The sequence below is a fragment of the Chaetodon auriga genome, chromosome 12 (genome assembly GCF_051107435.1).
Source record: "Chaetodon auriga isolate fChaAug3 chromosome 12, fChaAug3.hap1, whole genome shotgun sequence".
NCBI lineage: Eukaryota > Metazoa > Chordata > Actinopteri > Chaetodontiformes > Chaetodontidae > Chaetodon > Chaetodon auriga.
In genome coordinates, this window is record NC_135085.1 from 18,624,773 (window position 1) to 18,647,305 (window position 22,533).

The 22,533-nt window shown below is 42.3% G+C and overlaps 1 protein-coding gene across 2 annotated transcripts; it reads right to left on the minus strand.

Annotated features, from left to right (window-relative positions):
* Window positions 1–15,937: 15,937 nt before the first annotated feature.
* On the minus strand, window positions 15,938–22,123 carry adcyap1b (adenylate cyclase activating polypeptide 1b). 2 transcript variants are annotated; one of them, XM_076744607.1, is made up of 5 exons: window positions 21,686–22,123; window positions 21,169–21,273; window positions 20,092–20,226; window positions 19,624–19,728; window positions 15,938–19,017 (listed from the first exon to the last, which is right to left on the minus strand). In XM_076744607.1, exons 2-5 carry the CDS (start codon window positions 21,270–21,272, stop codon window positions 18,834–18,836), a joined length of 528 nt encoding a protein of 175 aa, XP_076600722.1. In that variant the 5' UTR covers window position 21,273; window positions 21,686–22,123; the 3' UTR covers window positions 15,938–18,833. The 2 variants fall into 2 exon arrangements, with proteins under 2 accessions (XP_076600722.1, XP_076600723.1); XM_076744608.1 differs by lacking the exon at window positions 19,624–19,728 and having other exon boundaries at window positions 21,686–21,983.
* Between the last annotated feature and the right edge of the window lie 410 nt (window positions 22,124–22,533).

Here is a 22,533-nt window from a genome sequence, read left to right on the forward strand (position 1 = left end):
ATGTAATATTCATACAGACAAATGTCCCACTCTGTTTCATTCAGGACCTTGGAGGACTGAGAGGATGCCACATACTTCCTCTGACACAGTGGACTACGGGACATGAGAGTAGATTCACAAAGACAAGGTATCGGTTAGAGTTCAGCTGGTGACAGCACCTGCCAGGAGGTCTATGTAAAAGCACACCAAGTATATTTGGAGTGGCTCATTTAAACTTGCATTGAACATATGTTTTTAAAGGACACTTCACAGGGAAGCCAACAGTATGTGGCCATCAACTATACATGTAAGAAGTAATCACATTACAAGATAATTACCTTAGAGCCTCGTGACTGGATGAAAAACAGGGTTTCTGTTCAGATAAACATGATGCTTTCATATTTAGGCTCTCCATCAGTCAGGGACATGCAGGACTGTGAATGGACAGTTTGATGTTAGTGGGCAAATGCAGCTGGAAAGAATGAAATGGCGAGAAAAAAAAAACAAGACAACCACGCAATGCATGCAGCCTATAATTTTGCAATTTTCTGTTTTTTTCATTGTGTTGCTGTTTTTATTAACCTTATGACATTGACCTTCAACCCAATTGCATTGCAGGGAAGCTAACACTTGTCCTCTTGGGAAATATAATATGCGTATATGATGCTTTCTGAAAGCACTGAATGTTGATTGATGAGAAGATAATCAATTCTATTTGTGCAATACCTGTTTCCAGCGCAGGGTAATAGAAGCAGCATAAAAGACAACAACATGCAGTGTGCTGCTTAACTCCTGATGTGGAAGAAAACAAATCTGACACATAAATAATCAACGAGAATAAAGAGAACATAAAATCCGGAGGTGGCGTGACAGATCTGTCTTATGCAAATAAGTGAATCTGGCAGACAGACAAGATGGCAAGTCTATAAAAATGTGTTCTAACGGGGTGTTTCAGAGATTTATTGTTTTACCTCTGTAAGGTTTTTGGCTCATGAGAGACATATTGAAAGTGGAATTGTCAAAATCGAAGCAGCAGAGGCCAAGATAGCCCAAGTATGGGTCAAGATCCTAAAACACTAGATCGTACATTTTCTTTCCCGGGCTGGCAAGTGAACTGAACTTTATGTGTAGAATCAGTGGAGTTCCCCATTAAGGCAGGATTTATTAGCAGAGGCAGTGCTTGCTGACCGAGCACTAAACTGGGAGGCTTTTCCGAAGCTGAGGCGCCAGTACAGCGAAAATTCCATCATCCTTTGACTTCAGCTTGGACTCTGAACAGCTAAAAGGCTGAAGCCAGCAGACCTAAGAGGCCTTTTAGGACAGTCGAGAGTAAGATGTTCACATGATGTACTCTGGCAGCTGGCCATGCAAAGCCTGGTCTGTAATGAGTTAGATTTAAAAAGTGATTCGATCTAATCCAAAACAATGTTAAACTCCCTCCTGAAAGCATAGTCTGTGTCACTTATGTAAAAATTCAACACACAAGGTTGCACTCTGCTAGCGCTACGTAAGGCACAGCTCTTACTACATAGTCATATTCATACTTCAGTAAGGAGATATCAGTTGGAACCAATATGTTGAATAATATTTATTGACATACCAACAGAGAGAGGCTCAATATAGGCCGATAGATACAGACAGGAGATCGGACAGGATCTCATCAATGTCTAGACGCTGGTGGTTTTGGAGCGAATCGGTTGAAAAATGAAATCTGTCAGCTGAATTTAAGGGAACAATCTGGGGATCATGTTGGTATAGTAGACAAGATGACAGGATCTGAGCGATATTTAAGCATCTAACAACCCGCTGGCTCAGAAAATGTTAGAAACATTAAGAAGAATTTGAAGTGTTGAGGTGATGGAGATGAGTAGAATGAGAAGAATTACGTGAAATTCACTGATAGAGGAATAAAGGATCCTCCTTATTGAACTTCTGCTATAGCTTCATATTTAATCGAGTTACAAGAAAGCAGTGAAAGACTGAAAACTGTCACTTTGATGTGTAAAAAAGCAGAAGCACAGCCTGATAATGAGAGACACGTGTGCTCTCAATGGGTGAAATCTGACCCTGAACTGCAAATCAAAGCCTAAGCAGGGATCACTGAACACTGCAACACACCAGAATAGATCTTTTGTATGATACAATATACACATGGTGACAATGTGACAATATTGTCAAAAATAAAGCTGGTTTGGCTTCAAATCACTGCAAAAACTCAGCTCTCAAGAACAAGGAAAAAAGTGATAAAATGTGGCAAATACTACTTAAAATAAGCAAAGTTATCTGCCAAGAGAATAGATATTTAAAACAAGTGAGAACATCTTGTCTCAAAGAAGCCACAGTATCATAAATGTAGTGCAGCCAGACTAAAAACAAGTACATTTGTTGGCATACAGAGAAATTCTGACTTTGACAAAGCTGTTTTGTACTTGTCAGTGTTGATCAAACAGCTTTATATATCTGGAAGTTCTAGTTTCAAACATTAAGTTTCTCACAAAATACAATCTCAGTCAGTAGTAGTTATATCTTATTAAGATAATCAAGGTGAAAAAAAGCTTGAAATGAGTGAAATGCTCCAACATAAAACCTGCCTGGTAAAAAGATGAACATATTGTCAGACAAAAAACAAGCATATATTGCCGTTATTCGCCTTTTTCAGTGTAGTTGTCCCTTTCTTCACATACCTGTCTGAACTAAAAGGCTGATTTTTAACATTTGTCGTGGCGGAATGACAGTGTCACATCAGCTGTGCCCCCAACACAACAGTAAGTCCTAATTCTGACAACATTTCACGCAGCTGTTGGCAGCGTCTTGGCGCCGAACGTCACTGCTGCCAGCTGGAGCAGCCAGCGTGCAAAGTTACTCCGTGCAGCTTTCATTTGTTTCTTTCTCCTCTCTCCTGAGACAGCTTATGTGTCTTTTAATTTTGGCTTGTGTTGTGAGCTGTTACAGGAATCACGAAAATAGCTTTGTCCAACTGAGAGTTAGTAGCAGTCGATTTGGCAGTGGGACACCTTAGCTGTTTAAAAGCTCTCCTCACCTTCTCTATAGCTCTGTCCTCTCCTCCACCTCCTCCTCCTCCTCTCTCCCTGCCTCACAGACAAAGTGACTTGACTCCAGGCTGTGTTTGCTATACACTGCACCATCACAAGACATTCAATAATGTTTTTCTATAATTAGAAACTGTAGTAGCGCACTCATTTCCCCTCTTTATTCCTCTCTGGTTGCTGTTGGCTGTGTCCCTGGTTTGATGATATGAGCTGTTTTCCCACCATATGGCTACCTAACATATAAGTAGACTCTATAATGTCCACAGTTTTATTACAGGAGAACAGTGTTCCCACTATAAAACTGTCATGTTGATAGCTTTATCGGATCCGTCTATGTTTTGGTGACTTTCACAGTCAACATACAAGCACTTCATGACTTCAAAAGGAAGCACTTAAACATCCGTGGAGAAAATCTTTGTTTGGATTAGCCGTTGTTTGTTTGCTCGTAGGATCCTCCCTTTTCCCTCCCTCGGCCACCGCTTGCATCATTACACCATTCAGCCCCGGTGCTGGTGTAAAGGGGGTGAACCAGCCCCTTTGGAATCCTTCAATGGCCATTATTAGTATTCTGTGGGGAAATAAAAGGACCCATCTGTGGAGGTGGTGATGAGGGGGTGACAGGAGGACGGGGAGGAGGAGAGGAGGAGAAGGGGGGCTGTCCCTTGAGAGACTGAGGGATTAACCACTGACACATGGAGCCTGCTAATAAGGCAGTTCGGTGAAGCCCATCTATAGGATCAGTACATGCACGTGAAACACACACCAGACACGCACACACACGCGCACAAACAGACTTATGGTTTCATCTGTGCATACTGCCTTAACAGCGTTTTTCTCACACTCAAGCGGAGCCTCAAAGTCTATGACACACACCCAGGCAAGCACACAGTTGCATCTCGGCATCTTTATTAAATTTGTAGTAGGGCCACATCTGGTCACATACACCCAGAGAACAAAAGGAAGAGGCAGAGGGGGGAGAGAAAGGCCCAGTGTCAGATATGGAGATTTCATTCCGCGCTGCAGAGTATTAATGTGCGTGTGCACGCGCCAAGCATCTGTCACATATAATTGGAGGGTGTCAGGTGCGGACACGGGGGCCAGATTCAGTCCACCCACAACATGAATTGTCTGCTCCTGTGACTGGTAGAATCTGTGTGTCAACATCTATATTTATTATGGGGCTGACCCAGAGGTTTGGGAACGATGACTGCCTGATGGGGGATGAATGACTCTCAAGATTGTCATGAATCACGCTGCATCACCCCGCAGACCAGGAGCGTCTCATCTGCAGCGGCCTCAACGTCGCTGTTGTCAATCTAATCAGAATTCATTGATTGTCCAGAGCTTTTCTCCAGAGAGGGATTTTTGTTGGCTGAGCAAAAACAGTCCCCTCCGTTTCTGTTGTGGGTGGATACGTTTACACTCGAGTTGAATAGAGCATCTTTGTTAAAGCAGCAAAGCAACTTGTTTGTTTCGCTGTCCAATTTATCTCGTCACCAAGTGCGGCACACACAGGAGATCCAAGTGCACGAACATGAGACCCTTCCTCTCATGAGACTCACCTGTCACTGCCACCGCACACAAGCCCCCGAGAGTCTCCGATCCCGCTTGATGGGAGAAACCACTGCACCACCAGCTTTGGCGGGGAGGTTTTGACACTTGCTTGCAGTAGTTTTGTTTGTGAAAGCAGTCCAAATTGTCGGGGTGTGCGCTGCCGGCTTCTGTTTTATCAGACTGCTCATGAATGTGTGCTGACATGAGGAAAAGTATTGCTCATTACCTTGAGCTTTCATTCACGCTAGGTAGGTAATGTGACACGTGGGTTGCTGAGACTGCTTGGAGTGGGATTTTACCCAAGGGGCGAGGCAATTAACAGGCATTGGAGCAGCCTCAATAACAACATGGCAAAGGGGTTTTGCCTCCCTCTGTCTCTCCATCTAACCTAAATTTAACTTAAATGACAACATGCTTTAGAGTGCTTGGATAGAAATAGATCACTGGGACCGGAGGAGAGACAAGGTAATGTAATGTCATTCACTGCAAATCAGGTCTCGTTGGCTTCCTGAGATACGGTGGATCCAGAAATAGAATTTTGCTGACAGAGGAAGTTGTTGCGACCAGAGATCGATACACTCACTCGCCCCCCGCTTTAAGCCGAAGGCATGTTTCTGAGCGCCGCATTTTGTTTTCCCTGTTCCTGTCTGTTCGTGCTCTGACTTAAGAGATGGTGGTTTGACTATAACAAAGTTTACTCCTGAAAGACTGCAGAGGACGCACAGTCGGCTTACCTGGGAATTATGCAGACTGAGGCAACAGTCAGTAAGGACTTTGCCTTGGAAACAGGCATTTACAGGCAGCGATCTAAGTATTGATTATTTTCATTATTGGTTAGTCTGCCAATAATTTAGTTTAGTCTATGACATGTCAAACAAAATTCTCATAGACCAAGGTGACGCCTTCAGATTGCTGGTTTTGTCCAAACAACAGAAGATCTTCAATTTACCATCATATATCACAAATAAAACACATTTTAGAATGCAGAACGAATGAATTTGGAATTTTTGCTAGAAAAATTATTCAAACACTTAATTGATTTACAATATAACTGCAGATTAATCGTCAGTCAATCAGCGACTAGACGATTAATCAAATGGTTTCAGCACTTTTCACAGTCATTCATTGTTGCAGTTGACAACTAAGCCCTGTATACCCATGAATTTCATCCACACCTCGCCATTCTCATCTAGTGTCAACGTTCAGTGGCAACGCAGGAAATAGGGTGCTCTTTATGTAGGAAGGGGGAAATAAGGGTGTGCTGATGAGTCTGCATCTGATTTTCATGCATGAGGCTTGAGTTTGTTGAAGTTAGAAATGCTTTCACCGTTGTTTTCCGTAGCCGATCTTTCCCCTTTCCCTTAATCATACTGTCGTTGCCATGTGCAGATATTGTAGAAACAAGAATTTAAAAAACATTGGCTTTGGACCTTGGATGTATTAAAAGAGTCGCCAGTCGACCTTAATGCTAAGTTATCACAGTGATAACGCATGGAAGAATGTATCCCCCTCCATCATAAATAAGATGTCTGTAAAACTGTTGACAGGACACCTTGAACTGCAAATAAGGTCAAGTATTACTCTTTGCATTATGAATTTTTAAACCATGACATGTTTTATGACTGCAAATTTCCTTGAGCCTAGAGAAACTGGTATGTGTGTGATTTAATCCCAGTGTGAAGGTTATGTAGCGAGTGGAGCTAAGGAGAGAAACATTAATGAGTGTGTGCAGTGGGCCATACAACAGGGTGCTGCAGGGATAGAAGATGTGATACGGGATGTGTTGCGGTGTTCGGCGTGATGATGTTTAATGTCCTAAACAACCTCTCTAGTTTCATTTAACTTTGAGCAGCCACAGTTTTTAAAACACCTAAAAGCTTCAAAGTTCATGTATTAAATCACGTTTTATGTCGCAGAACAAAACGGGAAACTTTCCTTATCTTGTGTTAACCATAGACCTTATTTCAGGCGACGAACCAAAAATCTATTCAAGAAACCCATTGACTTCAAGATGAAGGAACCAGGTTGCAGCAGTGTTAACTCCTCTCCGGGTTTTAGGACTCATCCCTGCAGTTAATCTTGGGGCAAACCAGGAAAACTGTCTTGGCGTGTCTGCTTTTTGGGTGATTTTAAGTGGAATGAATGGACACCATCTTGGAGTCCAGTACTTACAATGTATTCATGCACTGGACAAAGTGCAGAGCTTTGCAGAATTGTCGAAGCTCGATCTTGTATGGGTTGAGACAACTTCTCAGTTAATTGTGACAGTGAGTCAGTCCATACTCTCGTGCACTCGTGGTGGTAATTTGCCTCTGCAGCGGCTGCGTGAAACTTTAACTGTAGCTCCCAAATGAACAGATAGATGTCATCTGTCCAGCACAGTGCTGAGTTTTACACTCTCAGAGTTATACACTGATGATTTTGCCTTACGCCAACATGCTGCACTTAGTCTTTCCCCATATGGCTCCGAACATGCTCACAAGCTGCTGTCAGTCAGTGACTAGATGCCTCCTCCACCAAACAGTGGAAGTGATATGGGCCTACGCTACACGTCCAGCAAAACAGCAGCAGATGGTGAATATTCTGGATCCACGAGCCATTGTGATGGACACCTCTGAGACTCGACTGAGTGACAGCTGTTTCTCAGTATGTGTTCCAGTTACTGTGCAATCAGCAGCGGATCAGGAAAAATGACCTGGAGGGTGGATTGGCAGAAGGTTTGGCAAGAAAAGCTTAATCACAGATGTGATGTCATCAACACACACCCTTTGGTGTATCATTAACTGATAATGACCTGGTGAGAGTCAGCATACTATACGTACAGATTTTGTTTTTTAGAGGACTGGGTGATATGTTGTTCTTTAAAAAGAACTGTTATGGATTTGACAAGTACAGTTTGATTTTGCAAACAAGATTAATATTCAAAGTACAAACACTAAAAATAAACCCACTAAGTTCTGCTGTTTTCCTGCAGCTGACTTCACAATTATTTCTCAATACGTGCTGTACAAGGCATTTCAAAGCAGTCTAATCAGTTTGTAGTCATAGCTACAAAAGTAATGCACAGAGGCTCTCTGCCAAGATACACTACTGGATCATGTTATGCAGATGTTAGCTGTCAAACTCTTTAAAAGTGGAATTTATTTATAATGAAAGATGGCTGCGTGCACCTCACCTGCATGAATTATAGTCAGCTCAGCTCAAGGTTTTAAAGCATCTGAACCATCTGAGCAGACAGTCTGTAAAGAGTGATTTACCCTCACGACCACATGCAGTCCTGAACCAAGTGAGCTAAAGTGGGTCATTAAGTGAAGACTCTGTCTTCAGGATTACGTTTTCAGTAGTTCTAGTCCAATTTACTCTACCTGTTTTCTCTTCTCAGAAGACAGGGATGTAAACCTTATCCTAAACATCTGCTAGTGGTTCAGCTTTTGTCAGCACTGCTCTTAATGGACCAAATGTATCCCCTCATACATGGAAAAACAGCAATGCACTGCTTAAATTTACAGCGGGAATACAAGAAATAGGTTAATGATTGGGATCTGTTGAATGATAATAATGATAAGATATCACCTTTCAGACAACAAATGCACCTTTGCAACACAGAAATCACTTTATGGAGTAATTACGCACTAATCGCTGTATGATTTATGGTAATACAGTTTGGGCAAGCACATATAAAACCAAGGAGAATTTGCTAAAATGGCCCATTTGTTCAAACCTTGGAGTAACATTCAACATTGATAAACTTCAGCTCAGTAATTAAAAAAAACAAAAAAAACCCAAAAACAATTCACTTCCTGTTTCCGTTCACAGATTGTCAGATCCACTGTTACCACACCAGATCTGATGATCATCTATGTAGTCACTTCTACAGAACTGCATTACTTTCTTATATGGAAATTGTATTATTTGATATTTTGAAAATATGGTTTCTGCAAATTTATGACAAGCATATGCAGCAGCCTTTAATTCCAGTGTTAGGTCATGGGTTATTTTGAAAAGCCCTCAGAGTTGTTTTTTTGTTCAGCCCACTTGTGCATTTTTATGTTATTGTATATTTCTTCTCTTTTGTTGTTTGATTTTATTTATTTGCACAAATAAAGGGTCTTATAAATAATATAATTCTATAATATGTAATATATCTTTAAGTATAAATAAAAAAAAGAAATAAAAGCGTTGTGAATTGAGCCATTAACTTGACGAGGAATCTCAAAGGTATAAAGCTTGGAAAGCTTCTGTTGTTTGTTAAATGGCTTCACCATGACACAACATTGGCACTGATTCTTATCAGTCACTTACAAATGCATTTATAACACTTCCGACTTATCATAAACCCTTCAGAGATTATTGCCTGGAAACGTGTGATCAATCCGCACAGGGCTTATGTTTGGTTGACTTGTGGTTATTATGAGCAGTCTCTTTGGGTTGATTACGGTGTACAGTGATCAGATCATCTGCTGCATTTGTGTCTCTCGCTGAGCTTAATATCATGATCATCTGCAGTATGTTTGTTTTTATTTGGAGACATCTTAAGCAGTGTTGTTTTCACTGCATTCTCAGTAATCACTGTGCCAGTACCGCAATGTCACTAGACTGACAGCAGCTGCCAAACCCCCAAATAGACAGGCATGAGTCTTTCTACTGAGACTAACAGAACGGCAGAAATTAACTCAGTGACCACGTCTGCAGAGACGAGAATATCTGCACCATTTTCAAGTGTGTCTTATGATGTGATGTGATATGAATGTCAATGCATTATTTTCATTATCTCTTGGTATTCACAGCAAGTGACGATGAATGACTGCTTACAGTATCTTTAGTATGACAAAACCATGCCTGCATGAGTGTTTTTGCATCAGATCTAACAAGATGTTTACGTTGTAGCTGCTGATCCAACACAATAAATGTACTCAGTCTAGACTGTGACTAATGGCAGCTACAGAAGCTGTCACTTCAGAAGAAAAACAACTCTGATGTACATCTAATAATCTGTACCACTCATCCTTGTTAAATGCAAAATGAAAATGCAATCTAAGATTTCATCCATCAAGCTCCACTGTTTATACCAAAAACATCTATTTCTCATGAGGACCTCATAGATCACCATTGGTGACGACAAGCTGGTAAAACAAAGGTGGACCTTCGGTTTCACATGGGATATTAACTGTGGCAGCTGTTTTTTTTTTTTGGTGAGGACGGGCTCAGTCGTGGATTGGATATTTCTTAATTGAAAATCAGCAAATTATGTCCAAAAACTAATCCAGAACTATCACATCTATGCCATGTTTCATAATCAATTTCAGGATAATATTGTGACTAAATAACATCCACATAAACTACCTTCATCCATCAGAGGGATGATTGCCGACTGTGATGAATCCAACCATCCATGCTTTTCCTGTCAGAACCGTTAGAATATGTATTTCCACCATAAAAGCAGGAAAAATACAACTTGCAACTCCTGCATGATGTAAAGATTCAGCTGTAAGCCAGTCCCACTTGAGATGAACTTCCGCCACAGAGCAATGCACAGATACGGTACCGTTAGACAAGTTTGGATCAGCAAATGCAGGTCACAGTGTGTAGGTTGAATCAGTATACGAGTCAGTTACAGAGGATTACTGCTTTAGGTGCACGATTGTTTCAGCAATGTGTCAGTCAATGCAACAAAAGATCCCTGATGGGAAGAGCTGTGTGGGAGGGGAGCCCTCCAACAGAAGGAAAGAGAGACAAAAGGGAAATTGCGGGAAACACAGGTAGCACTTGTTTCCCCTGTATGCGATGCGGATGCTGTTGCCCAGGGAGCGCAGGATGTTGCTCACAGGTGTGAATGAACAGCCTGGCTGGTTCCCTTGCCTCCCTATGTTTTCCACTCACACCTCTCTCCCTATCACACAGCCTCACTTTTTATAGAGCTGCCACAGACAATTCCCGATGAGTTAGCGTCGCTCAGTGACAGGCAGTACCTTTTGTTAGGAATATGTGTGAAAAGACGGAAAAGCCTCTGCCTGCTTTGTGCCTCCGCCTCTCAAACTGAACGCTTACCCTTTTTGCATGCATGCGAGGTTTGGGATAAAGCAATCTCTAGGATCTCTGTATGTGAACGCTTTCAAGTGTGAGAAGTTGGTAAGAACGGAGGAGATGCATTTTACAAAGGTGATGCGAGAATGTTAAAACAAGAAACTGCTTCCATTATGAACAAAAGGTGCTGCGATAACGTCGAAGTCTTCATGTAGCATCTTTCAAGCTGCGTACCAGAGAAAAGGAACTTCAAACACTTGTTTCATTGTCCATAGAACTTGTTACTTTTGGAGCTGTGCCCTTAGAAACACTACTGTTGCATCCTGTATTATACAGTCTTTGCCAATAAAGTAAAGCAGAAAGATAGCATAACCAGGAGCTGTGTGTCAGCGTGTAAGTTTGACTCTCATGAGCATAAGCCATGAAGCCTGAACTACCCTCAACTGTTCTCCATTCATTAACACTCTCCTCATTCAGGAAATCCATCACAACTTTAGAGGAGTGAGGGTGAACGATGTGGAAAGGGATGCAACAGTGGATATCTGCAGGGGGGACGGAGTAATAGGGTGTCTTTCTCCTTCATGTGGAGGCAAGTGAGAGAGACGGGGAGGAGAATAAAAAGAGCATGAACGTGGTTCTTCTCACTAATCTCACACAGAGTTTTCACACCTAACTGCTCCAGCAATGATGCATTATTCAGTGTTTGCACAGCCTCGCCCAGACCAGAATGAGCTGTGTGAGTGTATGAGCTACAGGCAGACTATAAGACAAAGAGATGTGGTTCAGCTGCAAGGTGTCTGTCTATTCACCTCACGCTGAACTCTGAAGGTCAGCATGTGTCAAGTTTGGATGATGTAGTGCATGGTCTGATTTTTAAAAGAACAATGCATTGAGCTGCCAAAGATGACTTTTGAGAATCGTGCGAAAACATAACTTCCACTGACGTCAAGTCACCACACACTCGAGTAAGTTCAAAAGCCGGCGGGCCCACCTGCTGCGGCACACCCCCACTGACATTGTTATCGACAGAAATTTTTGAGAAGCGCATGGGACACAAACAGTTCTTCGTCGGTGCCTTGTGGAGAACCACACTGGGAGAAGACGGCTTTAAAGAAATTTGTTTGATGTTAAAAACACAGAGCCAAAAGCTCGGGGGATTTTTTTCCAGTTAAGTACCGCTGACTAGAGGGAATGAGAGATCTGAGGATAAGCCTGTTAAAAATGTGTGCTAACAAATGAGGGTTTGCACTGGCATCCGCAGTCATAATGGACTTACATGGGAGGGAAGTCTCGCAAATACTATTTAACCAAGGGTCGTATTTGCAAACTGTTCGTAATGCTCATGTTTGTGCTCGCATTTAGATGGATAGGACTTACCCCTGGACAGTTCAAATGGTGTCAGAGCTGTCGCTGACACTTACATTACACACTGTGGGGATTTTGTCTTTAAAGCAAAAATGTTATTGTCCCAGAAAGCAAACTGCACCTGCGTAAATTAAACACAAGCATAAAAAGTAGCTGCAGGATAGTCGAAGCAGCCGAAGAGGAAAGACTTCAGTGACCAGGATGTTAATTCTTGTCCAGAATCATTAAAGCTGTCATAATCAGTATTTTTATATTTACAAAAGATGAAATTGTTGTGTATGTGAAAGGAGTACAACCTACAGAAAATGATTATATATAGCAGCTAGAGAGCCAGATTTTTCCCTCAGTAGCTGGTGGAGACCAAAAATGAGTTAAAAAGAGTGAATTTTGGAGTAAAATTTATCAGGTGACAAGAAACATTATTTGAGATACATACAAATGCTGCTCTGTGCCGCCAACACAGTTTCCTTATCATCTTGATGAGGTGATTAACAGCTTGTTGCATTGCGCCCAATTAAAAATCTATTCATGCAGGTGTGAATTTTACTTGGATCACAGCTTTTGCAATTATTCTATTATGTTCCACATTTCTCTTCATGGAAGTGCAGACATGAGCCAAAGCATGATAGAACACATTTTCCAGTCACGCTGACACGATTCATACTTTGAATTTCTTTGCTTGTCTGTAATTTAGCAACAAAATTCATCTTTCTTAGTCAGTTCATTAGCTGTGATTTAAATCTGTAACCAGTAGCCCTCACTTTCATTCATACATTGCATCATTTGTACTTTGCAACTTCTTTTGATTTTTATTACTAACTCCACTTAATTTCAACATATGGCAAATATGGCTTGTCTTATCTTTCAGTGTGTATGTACATTTCACTACATGTCATTTACTTTAGTATGTGTAGGGCACATCTTTTATACAAAATTTTCCTGCAGGAGGAATAACGTCTCATGTTTTTTCTTTATTTGTTTCGGCGTATTTGAGAAATAATCATGTAACTGTCAGAAAGGACAGAGCACATGATATCTAGAGCATCTTCCGTAAGGGCAAAGTCTCAGGATGGAGTTCGAGGGCACTCATCTTATTCAAACTTAGCTTGGAGACACACACATACAGAAGCTGAGAAAATGACATTTGAGATGGTCGTTTTCCTTCCTGGCCATATAGCCTCATGATAAATGATGGATAGTTGTGGTTACCCATGGTTGCTCATGCAGCACAGGTAAAGCGTTTCCCTCTAAGCCAGAAGCAACTCTTGATCAGTGGTCCATGTCTACATACCCTCGCCCACATCTCCTGTTTTCCTCCTCCCTGCCTCCTCTCTCTCTCCCTCTCGCTGCTCCCAGAGGGGCTGCTGTTCACCGCAGAGTGCCTCCTGCTTAATGGTAGATGTGACAGAGCCCACCACAAGATGGGATCTGAGGGAGAGGGGGACTGGGGACTTAGGGCTGCCACTGTCACGGGTTTCATTGCAGGCATGACCGGAGCGTCCCCCCAAAACCTGACCGCTGAATGATTCATAAGGTTAAATGCACGGTGGGGGTTGCGGAGGGAGGGAGGGAGGGAGGGAGGTGTGTGATTGCATCATTGCTGTGTCTGGGCCTCTCTTGTGAGTGCTGTATTCTTAACCCTGACACGCAAGAGAGATGATGGGGGAGAAGGGGGGGCAGTGTTTGTGTTGTAGGTAAATAAGCGCACACACACACACAGCTGAAGTAAAGGCAGAAATGTTAATCATACAAACAATAAATCAGTATTATGCATGCATACACACTCCTGGCTTCACACGCTCGTCAGACACATGGCGACAAAGAAGTCTGGGTGTGGTTGTGGCACTGTGGGGGTTGGAGGCGTGGGTGCAGTAAGGGTATCCCCACTGGAAAAGCCCTGAACACAACCTCCCCTCCCCCCTCTAACACCTTATACATAATTAAGACATGTCTGGAGGCATTGGAGGGCAGAGGGAAGATTATTAAAAGCTGTGTATGATTCCAAATAGTGGGAGTTGGGCTGATTTTGCAGCTGTAGCTTTTAGTAGATCCTCCCAATTTTCCTTCCAAGAAGCTGCCAACAAAAACCAGCCAAGGGACGCAACTCTTGAAAAATTAAGCTCAATTGTAAAATAGCTCGAAGACACTAATGGGGAGATAAGAAGTGGTGGGATGCATGCCATCGAGGAGCGATGATGCGAGGCTATGAGGGAGGAGGAGCCACCATTTTATTGATTCAGGCGTTAATGTACATTATGTACTAATTGTTGAGGGTGGCCCCTCATGTGAAGTCTGCTGCTGCGGAAACAAATTGAGAATTTGTCTCAATATCCACTTGTGGGCCTATCAGGTCGTGAATATCAAATTCAATTTATTTAGGAATAAATTCTGTTCATTTCTTCAGACTTGCTTGCCCCATTTTGTAAAAAACAAAAAAAAATGTCACAGGAGAAATCTGAGAATCTCTGCTTGTCAAGAGGACTAAGGCTGCTTCTTCTTGACAGCTGATGAGGGAGGCAGGAGGAGGAGAGGGGGGGGGGGGTAGATAAATAAAGAATAGAGGTGTCCTATATATCACACAGGTAGCTCAAACCATGACAATCGACTATCTGTCAGCCTTTTCATAGCAACAGGGCAGCTCCCATGAATCAACATCCTCGCGGGGAAGAAACAAAGATGTACGTCTCAGAATGTGTGTGTGGCAGTTTCTTGTGGCTAATTCATTTTGGAGAATTTCATTAATCATATTTACCACCTGTGTCTGACTGTGCCAGCGACTGTTGGTGTTATTGCAGTATCTGTGAGAGACATAACAGTGAGTGTGTGAGAGTGTGTGTGTGTGTGTGAGAGAGTGTGTGTGGTTCCTCTGTTCTGCAGGCAGCGTGTGTGTGCGTGTGCGTGTGTTTGTGTGTGTGTGTGTGTGTGTGTGTGTGTGTGTTTGTGTGTGCACCAGGCGTAATGCAGAGCCTGCAGAAGGTCTGCTTGTGTCGAGCACACAAATAGCGAAATACACTCACGGACTTGCACACAAACACACACAGTCTCTCTATCTCACTCCCTTTCCACACATACAAACACACTTGACACATGCGTATACATAACCGTGTCCCTTTGTGGACCGTTGCCATGCAACATTTCTCTGATTGGGTTAGTTGAGCTCTGGTGCATGTGTACTCTCCCTCTCTCTCACACACACACACACACACACACACACACACACACACACACACACACACACACTCCTGCTGGCTGATGAGGATCAGATCACACACACAGTCCTTTGCCACACCCATCCTCCTCTCCCACGGGACACAGCTGCACTTCCAAGGCCGAGGCGCGGCTGTTCTGGAGGAGGGAAGCGCTCTGCTGCTCAGTCCAGCCTCGCACTTCATCTCGATGGTCTCTTTGGAGATGTTGGACGGTTCTTCAGTTTGAATCACACTTCAACCTCTGTTTTCATTTTATAAACTGTATCTCGAAATTCTAAAACCACCTGGAAATGTCATCATGTGGTGAGGACTGATCAGTAAAGACACCAAATGCACCTCACTTTGCTTTTTGCTCATGATGCAGCGTTGGTTCCTCTTGCTGATAGGTCCGTTCTGCACGTTGCGCCAGTGTTTTCACATCTCAGATTTTCTGTTTCATTTCTGTTGCTCTGGCTTTGGAAAGATAAATCTAACTCGACAGGACTTCAGGTCGTCATAACCCGCTGGAGAACAGCAGAGTGGCTGTTTGCTGGAGGATGTTTCACTCTGTTTTCTGCAACATGACTTGAACTTTGTGCTGTTTGGGTCAAATATGTGGCCCTTGGCGATCATTGAAACTCAACTTTTGAAGCTAGATTTAAGCTTGATTGGGATGTAAGACTGCAGTCAAGATGTGAGGCGAGGCCACCACTATACTGTTGCACATGTATCACCTCAAAAATGATGTATTTCAAAGATTAGACATTGATTAGAAAATGTTGTTTACAAAAATTTATTCATACAAATCTTACAACACTTTCATAACATTGAGAAACGTAAAACCCCATATAAGGACTCCTGTGTGTATAACGATGTCACTTGTACTAAGGTTCACTTTTAAAACACATTGTTTTCAGATAGATAAGAGATTAAACATTGAAGTAAGGCGTTTGGCGCTTTCAGAAATATCAACAACAGGCATTTTCTATGATCTGAACAACATCTCTGTCATGTTCTGAAACCCTTTTATTCTAGATAGTGATGCACATAGTTGTAAATAATATGTTGGGGCTGTTTTCTGATTAATAAATTACTGACCAATATCAAAATAATCAACAACACCTCATAATCAACAGTAACAAACACTGGTCATTGTTCACAACTCTCACAGACACTGAACACCCCAAACTCATGCACACACACACATACACACACACATTGCCTGCTCCATCAACATATAAATTCTATTCTTTTTTTCTTTTTTTTTTTTAATCAATGAATCATTGGCCATGCTTTAAAAGAAAGCCTAATTCTACTACTCTTGGGGCAGACTAAGCCGAGCGATTAAACAGAGTAAAAGGAAGTCTCAATGTAAGCTAATGGACTGCAGCATTGTAGGGCCACTAAAATTGCCATCTGTCACTTGTGGCGAATTTTTTTATTTTTTATTTTTTTCTCACGTCGAAGCAAGGCACCAAAGCCAAAAGCTGTTTCCACCTCCGCATGCGCGCTCACTCGCTCGCTCATTCACACAAACAAACATCAAATGCACACACACACGCGCGCACACACACACACACACATAAACACGAATGCGCACTGATCTGCAAACGTCTACATCCACACACTCATTCGCACAGAGCCTGTAGGATAAAGCCAAATTGAAGAAGGAGTGGATTGAGAGTTTCTATTGGGAAACGCAGGCCACTGATTTGATTGCAGGGGCACATAAAGCTGCATTTGCATAATATTGAATAAATACACAAGATATCTCCCTAATAAAAGTCAGTGGGAAGATCCCTCTGCTGGAGGGCTCAATTGTAGTCTGAGAGGTGAACTCAGAGGGGCCTCGTCCAGCTTCGCTCACATACTGTTATTCCATCTGTTGGTTCCAAAGTGAAGGGAATTCAACATCTGATATTTCCTATCAGACTCATTGACCCTGATCTCACTTTGGAAGGTGAGGACAGGCGCCGGTGCTCTCGCCTCTTGTGTCTGCATCCAGGTGCGACAGCCTCTCTCAGACATGTGGCTGCTGTCTCTTATATAACTTTGCATCCTCTCTCACGCACACATCATCTCTCTTTGTCTCCTGCTCTCTCCTCTTCTCCATGCATATCTCTCACCTGACATCATCTCTTCATCACACCCTCACTGCACATACCCCAGTAGACATCTAACACAGATCGGCTTCGTCTCAACAATGAACCACGGCACTGGCAAATCAACTATTTAGCACGGCGATCTAGAAGCAAAAGAATCTCTAAAAACCGCTACCAGGACAAAGGCAAGCAGCAAAAAGGGGGTCCAGTGTCTTATCTTATGATATCCACAATGACAGCAGCAGGGGAGGTAAAAATTCAACAAGTCAGTGCAGTACCAGTTTCCACCACCTCTAGCCCTCCTTGTTCACATTCCCAACACATCTGAGGAGGGGGGGGAGTGGTGCTGAAATAGGCTGAGCACAGCCCACCTCCCAAATAGCACAATCCAAAAAAGCACGATGGCATGCAGTTTCTAAGCAAAATTAGCAAGGTGTCCGTTTCCACATGCACCAATAGATAAGAAATAAGATAAATATTCCTAACTCTAACTCAGATGCTACCTTTCCTCTCCTCTCATCAAAAAGAAATGCTTCATTTCCCGCATCTTACATGTCCTGGGTCCACTCTGAATATTGGTTGCCCAAATCAACAGTTGAAGCACATTTTTCCAAATAATTCTGTTGACTGAACACAGACAACATTGAGATGAATATGTGCAGTGTGTAGTTTCTATACTGTACATAATGCACACACATATGGAACATTCTTTACACAGTCCTATGGAGCATGATCTGTCTCCTGCAGTAAATGACTTTGAGGCAAGTGAGCAAGCAGTGTTTGCCGCATACTCCTAACAGCAACTTGAGTGCTTTCTTTATCTTTAGTAAAGGCAATAATGCCCTTGCAGAAGCCTGCAATTAAATTTCTGTTTAAAAGAGGGTTGGATTTTACCACCAGTTACATGAATGACCGTGTAAGCCAATCAGTTATCCATCAAATGAGAGGCTGCACAACAGAAGCCATCTGAATTCCCCTGGAGGGGCAGTAAGCTATACAAACCCACAGAGCTCCCATTAAGGGAGCGAGATGAAGGGTGGACAAGGGCAACATCTATCATTTAGGATAAGCCGGATATGCCTCACATAGCATGCTCACTGCTTCTTTGGGCCTGTTTGGAAAACAAACAACACTAAAAAAATAGAACGTTGGTTACAAAAATAAGTATAACATTCAATACTTTGATTGTCTTTTTAAAATCTATTTATTTTCTGCATATGTAGATGACCTTTAAAGATTTCAAGCGCATAACGTTGAAGGTGCACAATTATCTTTTTTTTCTGATTTCTTTTTTTTTTTTTTAAGTCATTTTGTTTTGTTTTCAACATCTTAACATGAAAATAAAATATTGGTCCACAAAGTATAACTGTGCGGTATCAAGTGCTTTTGTACAAAAAGAAAAAAAACGATATTATTATTAAAATATTCATTTTAATGGCTTTACTTCATACATAAATACATGTTGAAAGAACACAGGCGCAATCCACTGGTTGGTCAGATATATCTGAATGACTTTGATTTAACGACTGGATGTATATACACAGGAGGGCAGTTTGGGCGCTTTTACAACGCTACAAATAGGCAAGTCGGCGTCCTTTGTTCCTAACTCTCTGTCTGTACCTTCTTCCCAGAACCGCTGCCAGGTATTTCTGCACGGCCATCTGCTTTCTATAGCGACTGTAGCTGTCGGTGAAGATCCCATCTGAATGTCTTTTGGATAAGGGCTCTGACTCGTCCTCCATGCTGTTGTCCTCGCTGCAAAAAAAAGAAAGAAAAAAAAAAGACATTAGTTAAAGCTGCAGCCTGTCTCTTCTCAACAGATTTCTGCTCGTGTTTGATTGGACAGCCTCCTCATCTTGCCATGATGCAAAGTTGCCTGCAATCATTAATAATGCATTTATGGGCCTTTTATCCTTTTTTTTTAATCGGCGGCAAAGCAAGACAGTGTCAAAGAAACAGTGATTTAAGCGTTTTAAAAAAAAGTTCTGAATTATTCACTTGCAGCCCATTGCGTATTCTGACGCATGGTTTTTCGTTAGGGCAAACAAAATCGATTTATGGATTAATGTCATATAAATCGTATTGGACTATTTTATTCTCAGAAAGCTGACCCTGTTTTCTCAGGGGAGGACACGAATCATGAACGCAGTGCCACGCCACCAAAAACAAAAAAAAAAAAAAAAAAAAAAAAAAAAGAGGAAGAAATGAAAATGTCGAGACGTTTTAGACACAGAGAGATTGAAAGAATAAATAAAACACGCACATAAAATGATAGACAGGGATGCAGCAGCCCGGACCTGTGCAGCGGAGGAACAGAAAGGATGATGACTGCAGGTGAACGCTGATAAGAAATGCCCTTACCCTGCACGAATTGTCATCAGAGAATGCAGATAATGTCTCGCTGTTAACTGACCCAGGATCTCCCTCAAGGCTCTATCTAATTCTTCCTCAGCATGCCTTTCTGATCTGAGATGATAAAACGCCAAAACACATAGATCATCAGTGACTAAAAAAGCGCAGACAAAATGATCAAAAGTAGCCTAAAATGTCCCCACCCACCCGCAGCTCCACAATCACATCAGGTGCTGTTACTTTTTTTTGTTTTTCCTCCACACAGCCTGTTTGCTTCCATATCTGCCGACCTTTTTTCTCTTGATTATTAACAGTATTTGCAACCCACATTTTAGGCTACTCCGTATGAAAATAACACTGAACAAATAACATGAGGAACTCTGGGAAAAATAACAAAGCAAGCAAACATTATCGCAAAAGAGTCATTAAAATGGAATCCAGCTCGAGGCTTTGGCTGTGGTGTGGAAGCATGTTTACCTCTTCTCTGGTGGGTAGTAGAGAGTGTACGCGTCGTCGTTTAGGGATGGTGGGCTTCGTATAGCAATCTGATCGCTATCAAAGCCCATGTCGGATAATGAATTGCCATCCTCATCGAAGGCGTCGTTTTCAAGTCTGCAAGAGGGAGAGCATTCATCACAAATCTGATCTGTGCACAAGTGGGACGCAGGAGTGAGAGAATGCCAAAATGTCTGCATCTGTCTCTAAAAGCAGTGGGAGGTTAAATGCATTGCAGATAGGAGGGAAAAAAATATTATAGCTGAAGGTGTTTGTAAATAAAACCGGAAAACGAATTATTTCAATTTGACACAAAAAATATTAAATATGTGCATCTTTATTTTTTCTTTAAATTGATTTTTTTTTTTTTTCCCCCATCGGGAAAATGTGCTCTTAATTCCAACTTGATGCTGCTGCTCTCAACGGAGGCTACAGCTTCATTAATTATTTAAACATCGAAACAATGGGTGAGAAAATGATCACTCGTAGTGTAGGCGAGGAGACATTTTTTTTATCAAAAGAATGTTGAAATTAGCAGCGAAAAATTACAATCAGTACGAACCACGCCCAAATTACGGATATGCTTTTCATAGAAAAAAGAGAATAAATCTGAAGTGGATGGAGCTCTCCTATTCGTTTCGCCTCGCCTCTCCTTGGTGACGCCAGTCCACCGTCATCCCGAGGGCTATCCATGGCATTGACTGCACTCTCATTTTTAATAAGGAGAGTTCTGCGAACCGTCCCACCGGACAGATACCTCTACGCAATTTCCATTGCCATTTTCCACACAACACTTGCATTTGTGTGTGCTGAAATTACTGTATGTCCCTTTGTAATGGCTCTCAAATCTGCGATTTAAAAAATTCGCGCATAGTTTGTGCGCAATTACGCACACTTATTTGAAAGAAAAGTGCCCGAACCCAAATCTTTAAGTAAATTTTTCTCATTAATCACGATGCAGTAGCATCATTGAACAAAAATGGTGTTAAGCAGCGTTTAACATGAATGAATTAAAAAATACAATCAGGTTTTAAAGATGCATAAAGCGCATACACCTACCTGATCTTAGGGTAACTTAGTCCGATAGGTGTGCAGAAGACGCTGTAGTGCATTAAGATTCCGTAGATGAGCAAGATTAAAGTCGCTTTACTCGAACTGGCCATGCTGTCAGAGAATGAAGAAAAAAAACAGGTAACATTAAACAGGTTAGTCACTCCTACAGAAACAACACGCTCGCTCTTTGTTCTATCAAATTCACATGCTGTGCCACTTCTCTTATTACAAACTACAGAGCTGGATCGAATATGAGCCTGTTGAAATTAGCTGGAATAAGCACAGTGTCCGTTTGCACACACACCAAAAACATTTCTGCCTGTTTTTTTCGTCCCATTTCACAAAAGTTTAACTGTGACACCGAATCCTGGGCATGCAGCGCCAAAGTAATTAAAACCAGCAGATCTCCGTGCAGTGCAGGGTTTAAAAAGAAGAAGAAGAAGAAGATTTTCCATTACTTTATCTCGCTCTCCGTCAATGAATTTCTCCGAGTTTTAAGACAGTCCGCAGATAAAGCACATACCTATAGCAGGGAAGCAGGGAGAGCGCTGTGCTGTAGGATGCGATCCGGGCGCGGCTGTGGAAGGATGTGTGTGTGTGTGCGTGTGTGTGTGAGAGAGAGAGACGGTATCTTTCTCACGGCACTTCTTTCCTGGCTGAAGCGCCTCCGTCGTCTCCTTATGTTCCCCTCAGAACAGCCTATCTCACTTTTAGACACAATTAATAAGACTCAACCAGGCGCACAGGCGAACAAAAAAACTCGGTGGGAAAGTGCGACGTATGTTCGTCTACATATCGTTGCTCTAAAACTTTTGTCCTGTGCTGTGATTGCCTTGGATTTTTATCCGTGCATCGTAAGCCTTGCCCCCCCACCCTCCTCCCTCCCTCCTCCCTCCAATAAGTCACATTAAGGATGCTATAGACGTCATCAAGTCTGCCTCCCGGAATATAAAAGTACAGTTCCTTCCTCATCAATGCATCCGTCAGACTCACCCCCCCACCTCCCCCCTAAGATGGAAGTTTACTTCCAAACTTTCTTATTTAAAAAAAAAAAAAAAAAAAAAACGGTGAAAGCACACGTGAATTCATGAACTTTTGCCCAGGACGATGTGACGGCCAGTACAAATCAATTTGTCCCTCACCGCGACCGCTTCGGCTTCCCCCCCCTCCAACGCGTCATCAATAACTCCAATTAGGCTTTTATGATTATGACTGAGCTGGGAAATGATCATGTTTGCTGGTGCTGGTGGTGGTTTCGTGTGACTGGATGGTTTGGGTGGAAGAGTGCGGATCAGGCTTCCGCTGACCAAGTTCAAGGCCTCTGGGGAGTCGGGAGCTGTCCGGTGCTGAAACGACTCGTCTCGAATTGCG